Source organism: Falco rusticolus, chromosome 1 (genome assembly GCF_015220075.1).
Source record: "Falco rusticolus isolate bFalRus1 chromosome 1, bFalRus1.pri, whole genome shotgun sequence".
Classification (NCBI taxonomy): domain Eukaryota; kingdom Metazoa; phylum Chordata; class Aves; order Falconiformes; family Falconidae; genus Falco; species Falco rusticolus.
Window position 1 is genome coordinate 43,587,297 of NC_051187.1, and position 15,509 is coordinate 43,602,805.

The 15,509-nt window shown below is 39.7% G+C and overlaps 1 protein-coding gene across 5 annotated transcripts in view; it reads left to right on the forward strand.

Moving 5' to 3' along the window:
• Positions 1-15,509, forward strand: part of TMEM132D (transmembrane protein 132D) — a 260,679-nt gene that overhangs the window by 212,990 nt on the left and 32,180 nt on the right. For all 5 annotated transcript variants that reach the window (XR_005102580.1, XR_005102581.1, XM_037377018.1 and 2 more), the window contains one exon: positions 2,795-2,938. Coding sequence is in view for 3 of the 5 variants with exons in the window: in XM_037377018.1 (XP_037232915.1) it covers positions 2,795-2,938 (144 nt within the window). In the remaining 2 variants the exon portion in view is untranslated. The remainder of the gene's footprint in view (positions 1-2,794; positions 2,939-15,509) is intronic.

A 15,509-nucleotide genomic window follows, 5' to 3' on the forward strand; every position in this document is an offset into this window, starting at 1 on the left:
CACAGGAATTTGCTTCCTTAGCTTAGCATCAGGTATCAATACATTCGTCTCCTTGTATTTAAGTATCCTCATTAAAGTTACTGCGATTAGTCGCACAATTGGGTTAAGTTCAGGTATGTCAGACTGTAGCCAGAAAGCTAGACAGAAAGCTCTGGGGCAGGACCTGAGACCATATTACTGAGCTCTGAAGCCAGCTGAGACTCTGGACATGCAGAAATTCCCTGTGGATTAGATGTGCTATGCACACACTTTTAAAAAGGTATCTGAGCTGGAAAACAGATTAGTGACAGTGAAACGACTGGTGTACTGGGTAGCCTGGGTTTGCATGCGTTTCCATAAAGGGGCAGGTAACAGGTATGTTAGGGTGCAGCCTGTATTCAGAATAGCTATAGGTAGCACTGGGAAAATTCAGAATCTCGAAAGAAATTCATGAAGCTTGTGAGAATCATTCTCAGTTACTAGCTCTTACCAGGGGAAATTACATTTGCCGTTGGTAAGCAGACCTCATTAATCACCACTGTTTCAAAGGCTTGGTTATTAAACTTTGCTTTGCTTTGTAAAGTAATTGCAAGGGTCATACCGGAATGTATCAACTGAAGGAAGGAGGCGGTTCCTGTTTGGGGCAGCAGGTCTTTTCAGCTTGGTACAAGGTGCAAGTAGCTAGGTGTGTGGTATGGCCTGACATAGTCCCAATAAAATGAGATTCATGCCCAAGTGTTTGCAAAATCAGGACCTAATGCCTGGATTCTGAAATTATAGTGGATGCTTAATAGCACTTACTCTGTCAAGCTACCCCCATTTTGCAGCTATGTGAAGCCTACAGGAGAGCTGCAAATGTATCTAAATAACCAGCATGCAGTAACTTTGCTGGGAAGGCCAGATGTGAAAACAATAAAAGAACCTGGAAACTTAATTGCAAATCTTTCAGAGTTCTCAGTTGCCTGAATAATATCTTCTCTACTGAGAACAAATGTGCACTCAAGACAGAACAGCCTTACAGTACAGGCAGATATTCTCACCTTTGTATGAATTATAATTTCAAAATATCTGAAGGGGTTTTGTGCTGAGGGATTTTCTTCTTTGGTTCTCTTTTTGTGAAATCTCATTTCACCCTCCCCTAAAGATCGTGGTGAGGATGCAGCAACATTAGCAAAGCAGCTAGCAAAAGACCAGGAGGTTTTTTTTTCTTTCTTAAATATTGCTTTGAGTCTGAGTAAAGTGTCTCTGTTTCTTTAAGTAATAGGAAACGGTCTTTTTTATCTGCATCCTTTAGATGAGAGAAATCTCAGCTTCTCCTCAATAGCCCAAGAGGTAGTAGGGGGGAGTCATCATCTTCTGGTAACTTGGTTTCAATCTCTGACTTTGTTGTCTTCCACAAGTAAAAATCAGGTCAGTCTCAGAGGCTCATAGCATGAGCGATTTAGATAATGAGAAGTTAGCACTTGGGGGGCTTTGGAAGCCTTTGTTTCACAAGAGCCAGCTGAAATCAAGAGCCTCTTATTCTACAGGATAGTTTGCGATTCACAGGCACAGTTCTGAAAAGCTCAGAGACCCTTGCAGGAATGAGCAGTATCTTGCAATTAGGAGTAGAATCATTCAGGCCTCAGTTTTTGCTCTCTGTGTATCTCATGCCAGTGATATCTGCTGTGTGAGACTGATGTGACACCCAGGTAACTAAGAGCACTGTTTAATCTCATGCTCTTCTAAATCAGAAGTGGTAAATCAAGCAGAAGGAATGCATTTTGCGATAATCACCACAACAGTGATGTACTAGAGACACAGGTCACTGCAGAGCTCATTCAGTTCAAAGAGTCCGGGCCCTTCTCAGCACCCGTCCTTCTGGGAGAGGGTGGTTTTGCATGAACCTTATTAAAAGGCAAAGGAGCAGCTGTGAGCAAGTGCTTGCCCACCATTACCCAGCAAGAGCCAGGATAAGTCCTAGAAGACCTGGCGACAGTCCAATTCCTCACAGTCCTGTGGTGAATGCAGTCACCTACTCAGGACCAGAATGGTGATGCAGCCTAAAGCCTGCCTCTTAAGACTAGAGTTGCTTCCATACACATGGCCAGCCTGAGCACCCAACCAAAGGCCCAGTCAGAGACTGTGCAAGAGCACACCCTGCATGTCAGATGGTTTAAGGTGCTATCATGGGGCTATTGTAGCAGCTATTATTGCCGTGCAGGCTGTCCACAGGCTGGGAGTTAGAAAGTGTGTATATTGCAGAAGACACCACCCACTGCAGGGACTTGTAAATGATCACCCAAGAGATCTGGGGCAAAGCGGATTTCTGACTGCCCTCGATCCCAACTTGTGCCCTAACAATTATACGGTATTTCTGTGGTCTAAATGTTGTCAGTATTTGTCCAATAGCATCATAGAATTTCAGTATTTGTAAAAAAACCTTTCAGGAAACAGTTTTGTGGGTAAAATAGCAAGACTTAAGGCATTATTTTTATGTAATCGGCAAGATCATTCATTAGTGAGATCCTCGGGATGGAGATTTCACTATTGCAAGGTACATCTTGTGTATGTGGTGCAGGGACATTCTTGGGTGTTCAGTTGCTCTGACATTTCATGAGCATTCATGAAACAGTAATTAAGGCATGACAAATATCCTAACAGCCCTGAATCCGAACTGGGAGTTTGGTTCCAGGAAATTGGTCTTTTCTGCTACGTGCACTTGGAACAGTTCTTGGAATAGCCATTAGAAATTGAAGTACAGCTGAATCTAGGTGGTGCTAATGAATTAATAGCAATATATAATAACTAAAGGGGGCTTTTTTTGGTCTCTTAGGAAGCAGAGATCCTGAATACAGCTATCCTAACTGGGAAAACAGTGGCTGTCCCTGTCAAAGTGATCTCCGTGGAAGATGATGGGACTGTGACTGATCTTCTGGAGTCTGTGGAATGCAGATCGTCAGATGAAGATGTCATTAAGGTAGGATCATACTGCTCCATTACACAAAGGCAGAGGCCCTGCAAAACATGTTCTCTAGTGTGACAAGTTATTTCTTTTTTAAACTGTTCTACTGCTGGAAGACAAAGGTTGATTATTGCTGTTACATATAGATTGGTTTGGTGGAGTAATAAAACAAACACAAAATCACGTATTTTCCATCCTGCGTGTGAAATCCTTGGAATTGTCTATCATGTCCCACTTTTGAAGTATTTTCTGAGTTCACTGTACCTTTGCCTTTTACTTTTCAGCTATATGGGCTGTGTAGGTTCAGCTGATGGTTTTGAGAAAGAGGTAGTTACTCTGGTTTGCCACATTGGAACAGGAGCTGTATGACTTGAAAGTTTGGGTCTTTTCTTTGTACTGACCCAGTAGTGTATTGCAAACATTAGCTTTGAATTTGGAATTTTCTTTGGTCACATTTGCTGCTAGAGTGTCTCACAGGAAACATACTGGCCTGCAGTCATGGACTGGGAACTACTGGATAAGGCCAGTGGATTTACTCTGTACAACAGCTCTAGAGCCTAAACTGCCTTGAAAGATAAATGGAAGGCAATAATATGCTGCTACTCTTAGTTTTGACTCACAGTGTGTATTTTTCTAGCCAGTGGTGAGGACAGAACTTGCAGACACGCCTTTAAGTGCCTTTTTATTACTGAAATGTTAGGGTCAGGCAGGACCATCAGGAAAATGGCTGCTTCTTGAAGGCTTTCAGCTTGTACCAGTGTTACTAGTAAAAGCTTGTAAGATGTCCTGGATATTCTTTGGTTTACTGTCAACACCTGTTAATGACAGTGGAAGGACACAGTCAGCAGTGGTGATTGTGGGAGATAATGGTAGAAAGTACTCCAGCATAGTGACAGAAACGTTGGCTTGTCTACAGCAGCTTTTATCTTTCCACAAACTCAGCTGTGACTGTCACTTGAGAAGAGGAAGTCAGAGACATGGCTACAAATAGAAGTTAAAATCGAATTTTTTTAACATAACCAGCATGTCACAACACAATTACAAATGCTACAGGCCACCCCTCCAGCTGCTGGAAATCATGTTATCCCATTAACTTCTGTGAACTACATCATGTTGAGGACTCGGCCTTTGTGAAATTTGCCTTAGCGTAAAGTTGACTGGATTGCTAAGTTTTCTCCCTGTTATATTAGTTCATTGTAATTTTGATTCAAGCAGCTGAAAGTGGTATTTCACTCCAAAGCAAGCCTCCCTTGGCCCCATTAGCTGAAACAGATTCTTCCTAGTGGAGGGTTTTTGCCTTTATAGGCAAAGATGAGTGTAAGTACTTGGTTGGTACTGTCATGGGAAACTGCTCAGAGTTTGAGACATACCTGCAGGTTTAGTACCTTTATGTCACAGAGGGAGTGATAACTTGGGATAGGGAATTTGAAGAGTAGAGCTGAGTATAGGCTTAAATTATCTTTCTTGAGCTATCTCTAAACAAGTTATTTTTTTTTGCCAAAAATCTGCAATTTTTACACTCCGTGGACTTGTTATAAGTAATTTCTTCGTGATAATTTCTTATACACAAGATGAACGCAAGCAGTTTCAAAGTCCAGCATTTTCTTGTTTCCCTTTTAGAATCTACTTTGGATTTCTGTTTATCTGAATAGGCACCATGTTGGTATTTTCTGATTCATAGTGTCTTTCTGTCTGTCTTAATGGGGAATTTCTATCTATTTATTTATTTATTTATTTAATTTTTTTCTTCTATGAAGCCCTTTTGAATCTGGTAAATCTGCCAAATATAACAAAATCTTGGACTGGGTCTAGATTTAAAAACAGAAAGGAATTATTTGGGGTCCTTGTGTTGTGGAATTTAATGGACTAAGTCTTCACTCGCTAACTCATTAACTAACTTCTTAGTTTTTCCAAAGAACTGGAAAAAGATTTGAAAGCAAATATATAATTTGGAAGATATTTTAAAAAATCAGTTTTGTCTTCTGAAGTTTTAGTTTATATGAATAATTTGGCATGTTTATTGGATATTTGTTTAATAGTTTTGTCTGATACAAATCTGCAGTGGTTTAGTATACAATATGCTCAGCTATAACCCTGGTAAAGAGGTTAAAGTGGTAGTACTGCTTAAGTGTATCTCTGTCATTAATTGTAAGTATATGAATATATCAATAAAGTCTTGTGCATTTTTTATATATATATATATATATATATATATATATGCACTGCTGCACGGTGAGGCTAATGGTAGGCCCTATGTCAAAATAGGAAATTGCTAGTCAGTCAGTCAGGGCTTCTGTAAACATCCCTCTAGAGTTCACTCCTCCGCAGTAGGAAGGCAGGTTTCAGCAGCATTAAAATGAGTTGCCAGTTTAAAGTGAGATCTTAATTGAAAACATGTCCTCAAGTTTACAGTTTACCTGCTCTGTTTCAGACCAAGTCTTATTCACAGACATCTTATCTAATGAAGATAAAGATATAAAATCACTGGCCAGCTTTCAGTGTGCAACAGTAATTAGAGATTCTGTTCTCTGGGCATTAGGGTGGTGAATATAAAGTGGAAGAAAAAGTGTGCTTAAAATGCTCATTGAAATATAAAGATTAAGGTTACATTTCTTTGTGTCTTTACTGTTGCTGTTTTTCAGTGCATCAGTCAGGTAGCATCTAACATATTGATTATGTCTTCGTGGCTTAGCTTTTACTCCTGTTTTTTTGGTGTTGATTAATGATGAGCTTAAGCTCATTCTCCTTGCAGAATTAGGATACTTCATTCTTCTTTTAGTTTCAGGAGCCACATTTATTACTCACTTCTTTCATCTTAGACTTCAAAGGACTTTAAAGAGCTGGACCAAAATCCGCACCAACTTGTTTTCTGCCAGACTGTGTCTACATGAACTCGGTTGAATAAGTGAGGACATAATTTAGTCCATTGAAACAATATTTTTATTGAATGATCATTATTGAAATGATTCAGTCCACCAAGACAGAGTAACTATGCTAAAAAATGGAAGCATGTTATAGGCTCTGTTTCACAAATGAGGGATCTGAGACACAGAAAAGGTAAGGTGAGGGTTTCCGAAGTGCTATGAAGAAGTTCTGACCACTGAGGTGGATGCTAAAACTCCTAATGACCTCATGAAAAAGAGGAAGATTGGTGAGCAGACTTTTTTTGATGAACTGATCAGCTGGATTAAATTCTCAAGATGATTTAAATCAAGTATGAGGGGAAAGGAGAAATCAACATCTTTTAATCTTTAGTTTTGAAAAGACAGTTCCATTTCGAAACGTCCATTTTTTCAAGGCTCGACAAAGCCTAAAAGTCTCTTCCAATGCTCTGGGTTTTCAGACTGATGAGTTAATTGAAAATCTGCATTTTGGTTGCCCTGAGATGAAAGCACCTGTAAGTTCATTTTGTTTGATCAGTTAGCTCCAATATATCCTCAGCTCTGTCCAGAAGCCGCTTGCCAGAAGTTGCATGGTGAATGGTGCCAATGCAAGGAACAGGATACAGTGTTCCTCTGCCCCTTTTTTAATATTATACTGTGTATTGTGTGTTCAGAATCTGTGTGTTATCCAAAATTGCATACTTTTCTAACAGAATACGTTTAGCTTATTTCCTTCTAGAGCATTGTATACTTTTCTTAGAGCTTAGGTATGAATGCAAATGAGAAGCAGGCATACAAACATGGGTCTGTATTACAAGCAAACTTCTGAGGCAGATGGTGTGAAAGGGGAGTTGTTACTTCTGGTCTCCTTTGCACATCCTAGGACTGACCACAGAGCTGTGGAGCAGTGTCCCACAGGCAGAGGCAGTGCAGGATGTTACAGCGTGGCCTCTCGCTCTGAATTCCCATTTCCCAGAGCTCTGCAACTGGTTCTGGCTGTGGGATGATTGCCAGGCATTTGTGCTTGTCCTCTGCAGAGTCTCATCTTTCTGGCTCTGCGTGAGCAGTGAAGCAGTAATGCTTTATCCCTGCTTGCTGTTTATCAAGCAGCTGTAGAGTTGCAAAGCCAGACTGCTCCAGCCACTACTACGTGATAGGAAGTTATTGCGACGGGTGGGTAGCTGCTTTGTTCTGTTCACTTTGGGTTGTACTAAGAGGGGATGACAATGCAACTTGGCAATTTGTAAAACATTACTGCAGACTAATAACACTTAGTGTGGTTTTATCAGTGGCAAAATAACTTATTTTTAATCAAGTGACAGACTTATAAAAAAATGAAGTGTCAGAGCATTTAAAATAGCCTGAAGCAGGCAGTGTTTTAAAACATTAAACTTTTAACAGCTGTTTCTTTTCCTCCTTACACTGGTGCACTTCAGGGAAAAGTTGAATTCTTCTAAAGTCAGTGGAGTGACAGAGTAAAACTCAAAGGGAGAAGATAATTGGGAGTCCAGGATTTTATCTGCTCCTTAGTTTAGCGTTGGCAGTTTCACAGTGCTGCAGATCCCACAACCGTATTGCTAGTGGCAGTCCATTTGATAATCTTTTTACAAATCATCCTTGGGTACATGTGATTACCTAGTTTTCAGTTCCAGCATTCAACTGGAAAAGAAAACACAGCTGCAGGTCAAAGGCATGGGCCCCCAAAATGGAGGTACTGCAAAGATACACAAAAGTTTAAAACAAGAGAGTATGAAGAGTCCCGGTTTCCCTGTGGTCTCTCAAGCTTAAGACAAGCTAAGAGTGATTTGAGCCAAGTATTCACGCTTTCCTGGTGCTTGCTCCAGTGAATTAGTGGAGGGAGAAAGGAGGACAGAAGGAGGAGAAAGCATCTTGCAGTGCGGGCAAAGCAAAGTGGGAGAGGAGGAAGAATAAGGAAGAGCAAGCTCCTGTTTCTATTAAACTAGCTAACCAGAATGTGCAGAATCACATTCCGGTGAGGTTGTCACATGGGTTTTGCTCTCTCAGGGTTCAGAGGATCCAAATAGAAGGAAAAAGCAGATGTAGTCAGCATAGTTTGTTGAATTTCAAAGAAAATATTTTCCCATCAGCAAATGGGATTTTGTCTAGATTGAACGCTAACATAGAATATGGTTGTGTAGGTCTGAATTTTATAATGAGAAAATCTCTGCCTTGAGGGTTTGGTGAAGATTGAGTTAATGCCATGGTTTTCCACAATATAATGTGCTTTCTTTCACCAGCTGAACTGCCTTATTCCATCCCAAATAATTTTTATCTGTCTTGAAACAAACATTTAAGTCAGCAAATAAATGTTTTTATTTTCTGTGGTGTCTAAACATTTCTTTTTAATAGAAAATGATGAAATCATGTCCTGTCATTTCCACTCAGTTTCACTATTCCTGATAATAGATTTTTTCTGAACTTTTCACTTTAGGATGAAGCAACAGTGAAAAAGGAAATACTTTTTCTGATCTGTTCTAGTAATCAGGAGACAGGACAAACTCAGAAAAATGCACTATCAAAAAAAAAAAAAAAAGTTGTAATAATAACTCCTGAATTCAGTCCCCGTGCTGTTGATGTTGGCTATAAAGGGAGCAGGAACAATTTTAATCCCTCTCTGGTATGAAGAGCAGACATGGCAAAGATGAGTTCTGAATGTAGAACTGGTATAACAATCCTGCATCTCCCAGGAATCATCTGAAACTCACCTAAAGCTGTTGAAGTTACTAGATTTGTCTCTTTCATATTTTGCCAATTCATAATTCTGATGTGAATATTGAGAAGTAATAAGGTTTTTGTGGAGCTGTTTTCCTTTTTGTAATCATCCATACTGAAAATCCCAGTGTGACTGCTGCAGTTACTGTTGACAACAGTTTCTTTATATTTATGAAAGACTATAAGCTTATGAGATACAATACTTCTCTGTAATGGAAAAAATCACATAATTCCTGAATTGAGACTTCCTAGGAATTCTACAGAAGATACCCAGAAATCTGTCTCTTTGTGTTTAATGGGAAAGAATATGTGTTCTTGTAGAGCCAGGGATGATAATCTCTTTCTGTAGGTGTTTCCATTCCTTTATTAAGAGGAATATTTCTATATCCATTAAAAGAATGAGGCAAAATCTGACGAATATCCAAACTGTGATGCCAAAGGAGATCTGAGTGAGCAGATTTAATCATTTGCTGAACTCAAAAGGAGCCAATTAATGCCCCTAATACGTTAAACAATTGCTAAGGTGCGACTTTGCGAGTGTTTAAAATTACCTGATACAGAGCTGCCATCCCTGTCTTTCTGCTGGCCATGAGTGCACATGAGTGAAAATGAATCAGTTTTTTTGGTGAATGAGCTGTCTGCCTGCTCAGCTCCTTGCTCCCTGAGTTCATTTCAGATGCCACCACTGGGAAAGTGACACTGGAGTGGGAATCAGTAGCTGGGGGTGAGAGGTGGCCAGGAGTGTTTCTTTCTGTTGTGTATTCTCTTAAATGACATGTGAAATTACAGCTTTGCGCAGTCATTCCCATGCTGTCACATCATTAGTCTGATCCCATCCATGTAAAAGGCTTATCCTGGCCCCTGTGCCTGTGTATCTTCCTGGTGAATATGCTCAGAAACTGTAGTGAAGAAGATCTTCCAAGTGCCTCACCTGTTTCCGAGCGTCAGATTTGTACAGCAAAAGATACCCATGTAGGAATGTCAAAATCACCTTACTGTTTTTAGTAATAGTAAGATCTTACTGTTTTCAGCTGCTTTCAAAACCCAACACTGAATCCCCGTATTGAGAAGCGCTCCATCAACTCAATGAAAAGAGGCTGGCTGATGTCTAGAAAAAACGTGCCAAGGAAGTAAGGAACAGACAAGCTGAATACAAAGGGAAATTAGTTTTTTCTGCCACTGGGCTAAGGCAGCAATATGTTACACATGTTATACATATAAGCACATGTTATACATATAAAGGAAAGGTAAATTTGGCTTGTATCATCCAATGGCACCTGCATGCAAAACATGGGCATGCATTAATGATTATAAATTGTGATTCTTTCTCTTAAGTTCCTCTAGCTTTAAGGCACTTCGTGTTCTTCAGTTCTAGTGGCTGTCTGCTGCTTTCTTTTAGAAGATGTGGTATTTATAGCTCTTTGTGCCTACTCTAAGCCATCCTCCAGATCATGACACAAAACTGTGTTGCTTTGTTACCACACAGTAAGAAGTTACGATAGGCCATATAAATTACTGTCTTATCAGCCCAATTTAAGATTTTTCTGGACATTTCAGATACAGCATAGCCACTACATTATTTTTTGCTTATCATTTGCAGGACTGCCCAGATACTGTGTTAGCTATGGAAGGGATTGGTCTTACTAAAATAAAAATACACGTGATGGTATTTTCAGCTGACTTAATATGCCTAGATCTCAGGACTGTATCAGTACTATATTGGTTAACATTAGCTGAAGATGAGGCTAGTGATCTGGTGTTAGTCAAGAAACTGCTGGTCAGATCTGAAATATCATGAGTATTAGCTGTGGGATACTTGGAGGACTCCTAGAGCTCTCAGAGGCAATTGGAAGAACAAAGGGCTTATTTAGGGCATACATATATGAAGGAGAAGGGAGTGTTAGGGAGGCTAAGAGGTCAAAAGGACATCATGATGCCAGACTGGTAATCATGTTGAGTTCTCTTTTCTTCATTGCTAATGAAGAAAGGAAGTGTTGCTCTAGTGGTTAAACCTGGGCTGGGGTTTGGGGCATTACATATTCTAATAAGGTCTCAGTGTGCATACAGTGTGTGACACTTGATTTTCATTTCATTTGCCTCTGCCTTAATAAGATTGGGTAACAACTGGATAACCTATCGGATGGGTTTACAGATGCTGCATTGAAATATGCTGGTTATAGTGTGGGCTCTGGCATATGCTTTCAGCTGTGACATCGGTGTGCTGTTGTGATCTTTGGCATGTCATTTATTTGATCCGTCTCAGCGTAGACACGTACATAAGATGTATAATGGTTCTGAATTACCTTGACAGATAAAGAGCATTAACACTAAATCCTTGATAAACGCATTGAGGTCTTTACATAAAATGTACTATCCAAGCAACATCATTATGATTGTTAATAATAAACATAACCCTAATAGGGCAGAGCACAGACTTTTTAGGAAGCACTCCTGTTAAATTTAACTTAATCACAGCACATAAAAATTACCATCATGATAAAGTTTTAGTGGCTGAGTAAGGATTTAGAAATATTTCTAGATTTCTTATGTAACAGAGTGTGCAGGTCTGCTGACTGAAGATTTCTTCCCTTTCATTCACTGTCTGGACCATTTTGCATTAATTTCTAGGACCTTCTTGAGGCGAGCATGTAACCCTCTTTCCCTGAAGCTTTAAAGGCAAGAACTTCGTACATCAGGTCACAGGCTAAATGAATTGACTTAGGCAAGGTAAATTTCAGATCTTTGTGGCTGATCCACTGAAACAGGGTACTTTTCAAATTATTTTTCTATCCTGCTTTAGGCAGATAATCATGCTCACTGTTTACTAGACCAAGGATTAATTAATAAAGAGAGAAGAGACGTAAACACAAATCTGGAGGGTGACCAGTTTTCTTTGGTACCATGCAGAGCGGAACTTGAATTTCTGAGTGCAGGACAGAGCAGTTCTGAATTCAGCAAGGAATCTTGCAGATCAGTGTCCTGCTGCTGCTGTAATGGTGAAATATCTGTATCCACAGAGCACGTTTTCATGTCTCTCTTCCCGTCCATGTATGTGCAGGAAAATGAACATAAAGACAAGGGATGGGAAGTGATGTGTCCACCTTTGGATAGACTCCTCTCTCCAGTGCTTGACTCTGTTAGCTGCCATTGTCACTAATGTTCAGCGACGTGGATATGCAGCCCACAAAAATCATCTTAACTCAGCCTTGTCTGTCACTCCTGTGGTTCTCCTGTAGTGGCTATCCAGCTGTTCCATACTGTCTGTTGCTGTTGCTTTTGCTTTTTTCCTGTGCTTCCTGTGTCTTAAATATTTTTCTCTTGTGTTTCTGCCCTTACTATACCCTTTGGGTTGCCAGTTTTTAGTCTTCTTATATCAGTCCCATTGCTAAATTTTTCTGACAGCTTTGAGAAAATAAAACGTCTAGTGGTATCCTAATGTCTTATGAACAGCATTGTTTGCATGTCTAGATGCTGCAGTCCCTTATTTAAGATTTGAAGAAGTGCTCAGCTTCCACTTAGGGAGCTATGTCGGCTTGGGCAGAGCAAATGTATCCTATGAAAGATCAATTCATCCTTTTCCAGAGATGTTTTTGGTGTGGCATAATCAAATTTTAAAAATTGCTATCCTTAAATACCTAAGAGTGAGTATGTTCCAAGGCAGATGTTTTTGCATTGTTTCATTCTGTCAAGTGCAACGTAGTCCTGGCTTGTGCTCTCAGCTCTTCTCTAGCTTTTCATGGTGACTTTTGGCTACCCATTTACTTGTTCTCTTTGCAGTTACTTATAAAATTGATTTAGTACTTCTGAAGGATTTCCAAGAGCTAAGAAAGTAAACAAGTAAAACACACCTGAAAAGTGCTTTGAGATCTCAGAATACAAGATGTTACCCACGTCCAGTTTATTAACAAAAATAATTACCTGTAGTAGTTCTCAGGCTTTACACGTGACAGGATCTCATCTATTGCCTTTTCTAAGACTGGCATGCGTGTTGTATTTGTTTGTAGGTGACACCAGTGCTATTGCTTTTCCCACATCAGCTACCCATAGAAATGCTGAACAGCTTTCCTGTTTCAGCTTTGTTTTGCAGCATCACCTTTTTTAACTGGTTATTGGATGAAAAGCCTGATTTCTGAAGCTATTTGGGCATTCAAATCCAATTAATTTAATTGGGAATTAGAAACCTAATCACCTACAAAACCTGGCCTTTACGGCTCTTCAATTTTAGTTGAAAGTGTAACTGTGTATTTAGAGCGGGTGGGTATTATAGAAAGCTGATGTTTTCTCCCAACTTCTATAATCTCTTCCATATAATAACTATTAAAAATAACCTGATCATTTGCAAGTAGGCAATTATTTTGCAGCTGTAAAGGATTTTTGTTTGAGTAAATTTAGGACATCTTCTTTAGACTTCAGGATTTGAGTGCCTTCAGCAATTTCTTTCAGCATTTGTGAGCCTGTGAAAAGCTGTTGTAGTCTTTGAGATTTTGTGCAGACCTGCAGCTGATATCAAAATGAAACCTGTGAACATGACGTTCCATTACATGCTCCATTTCATTCTACTAAAAAGCCAGACAGGGAGAAGTGAAACTTCAGTAATGAAGGAAAGTATCATTTGCCCTGGTGACTAAGCATCTAAAGGCACAATAGATGTGTACTAAAGTACGTTTAATGCATTGTCTGTAAGCATTACATTAATTGCACTCGACTGTCACTAAAAGAAAAAATCAGGGCCAGTCTCAGATACATGCATGCAATTTCTGCTAATGATTGGATCTCATTTCTGCCACTGAAAATCCAGAGGTAACCCAGTGTAGGTAATGGATTGCTCTACACTTTATTTGATGAAGAGAAAGTTTATTCCTTATTGGTTTGGGGTTTTTTTTCTGTGTCTAAGCACAGCTCCAACCATCGCTGGATGGTTTAGTTTGGCATCAGATTAATGGTGAAAGCAAAGATCAGCCAGAGCCAATTTTAGCTGTTTCAGTGCCATAGCCATGTCAGCCCATGTTTCCTTGAAAGTTCTTCACACATTTTGATGATGCCGAGCTGAGTTTCAAGCTTGTAACGAATCTTGAAAGCAACTGTTTCCCTAGGGCTGAGAATTTCATCACAAGGATTTCAAACAGGCCTGCAGACAGGATAAGAAGCAGCCCCTTTGGCAATACAGTTGTATATGTACTATACTAATTTTTCAAGACACCTTGGCAAGTAGTTCTCCGAATTCTGCCCTTTGTTCCCAGGTTAAGCAATGTGTGTGTCTAATCTCATCTCCTGCTGTCTCTCCTCTAAGTAGATTCAGCCAGGCTGCATGCATTGATACTTACTTCTTTGGAACTCATGCTGCTAGGAAAGCTGTACATAGGTACATGTAACCTCATCTTGTACTTTGTAGTATCCAGATCTGACAGTTATTTTCTGGTCTCCAGTAGGGCTAATTACCGATAAGAGTTGTCTTCATGGGCTGGTTGGTTGTTCGCTTGCAGTCAAGGCTCTCAGAAAACTTGAGTGCATAAAATAAGACACTGAATGTCATAAAGTGTGCCCAACACAGGAAAACGGTAGAAAAGATAGATCAGAAATTACTAGGGGACATGAATAAAGATGATCCCAGAAGCACATTAGCTGGGAGAGGACTTACCAGCACAGGAGACAAATTAATTGTGCTGCTGGAGGGGGGATCCACCATGGAAGGGTCTTGGTCTCTTTCCCACTCACTCATCAGCAAAAGATGAGTTATCTGCTTTACACACTGTCAAGAGTGAAATGATCAGCTGTTTACAGACTTGTAGGTTAAAAACAGTTATGTTTAATCATATGCCTTTGCCAGAGGTTGATACATTATGTCAAGACAATGTCAATCCTCTAGTGCCATAAGCTACCCCTTATTTTGCAATGGACATCCCCTGATTTGGTAGTAATTATCTTTGTCTGGTCTGTTTTTTCCTCTTTTTTTTTTAGTAAAAGGATCCAGTGGAGGATTAGGAAAAAAAAAAGATTGTAAGGCTGAGGTTTTCAATGTGTTTTAAGGTCACTGGTCATTGTCAAGTTTTACATTCCTTTCCAATTCTCCTTCCCATCCTTCCTTCTGGGTGAGGGGGAGTGAGCAAGCAGCTGCATGGTGCTTGGTTGCTGGCCAGGGTTAAACCATGACATGTGAACACCCCCAACTCAGTCAGAAGCTGACACTGCATTGACCCGTTAGCTGTAAGTGGAAAAGCCTCATATGTTTGCTTTCCTCTTGATAGCATGACAGGAGTGCAGGTAGGCCAGAGCCAGGGGACCAAAACTGACCTGAATATACCTCTGATGATACTTGGAGATACTCCCTCCTCATAAAAGAAGGAAAATAAGGAAAAAGCCTGCTGGAAATAGTCCAGTTCTGCCTGCACTGGTATCATTGTAAAACAGTGGCAGACTACTGAGAGTGGGTTTGTTATGAAGATATAAACTGGGATAAAATGAATGCCAGCTTCCTAGGGAACGGGGCACCACCGTGATCTCCCAGTCTTAAGTGTCTGTTCCACTAAACACTTATTTAGCTAGCCTAGGGCTTTTTGGGGGTTACATCAAGTCTTTCAGTTGTTAGAGTAATATTTTTTCCTTTCATGTGAAATGTAGTCTGAAATACAGAAAAAAGCAGTTGCTAACCAAACTCTCACCTAAATCCATTATAGCTTCTGAAGTCATTGGGACAGGGAGATAAAAGAATTGTAATGACCCCAATGTGTAAATATAGATGTAAAAGTTTTTTTGTAGGGATGGAGTTTAGAGGCCAGATATCGTGAAATCAAACATAAAGCTTTTTGGTAGAAATTGAATCAGTGTGTTATTATCATGGATTTTCATAAAAATAAATAATGCACATTCATTTTTCAGTTTGTAAATGTAAAGTAAAAACCTATGAGTTAGCCACTGAAATGATATTATAGACCCAAAAAAGAATAATAGAGCCAAAAAAGAATAATAGAGAA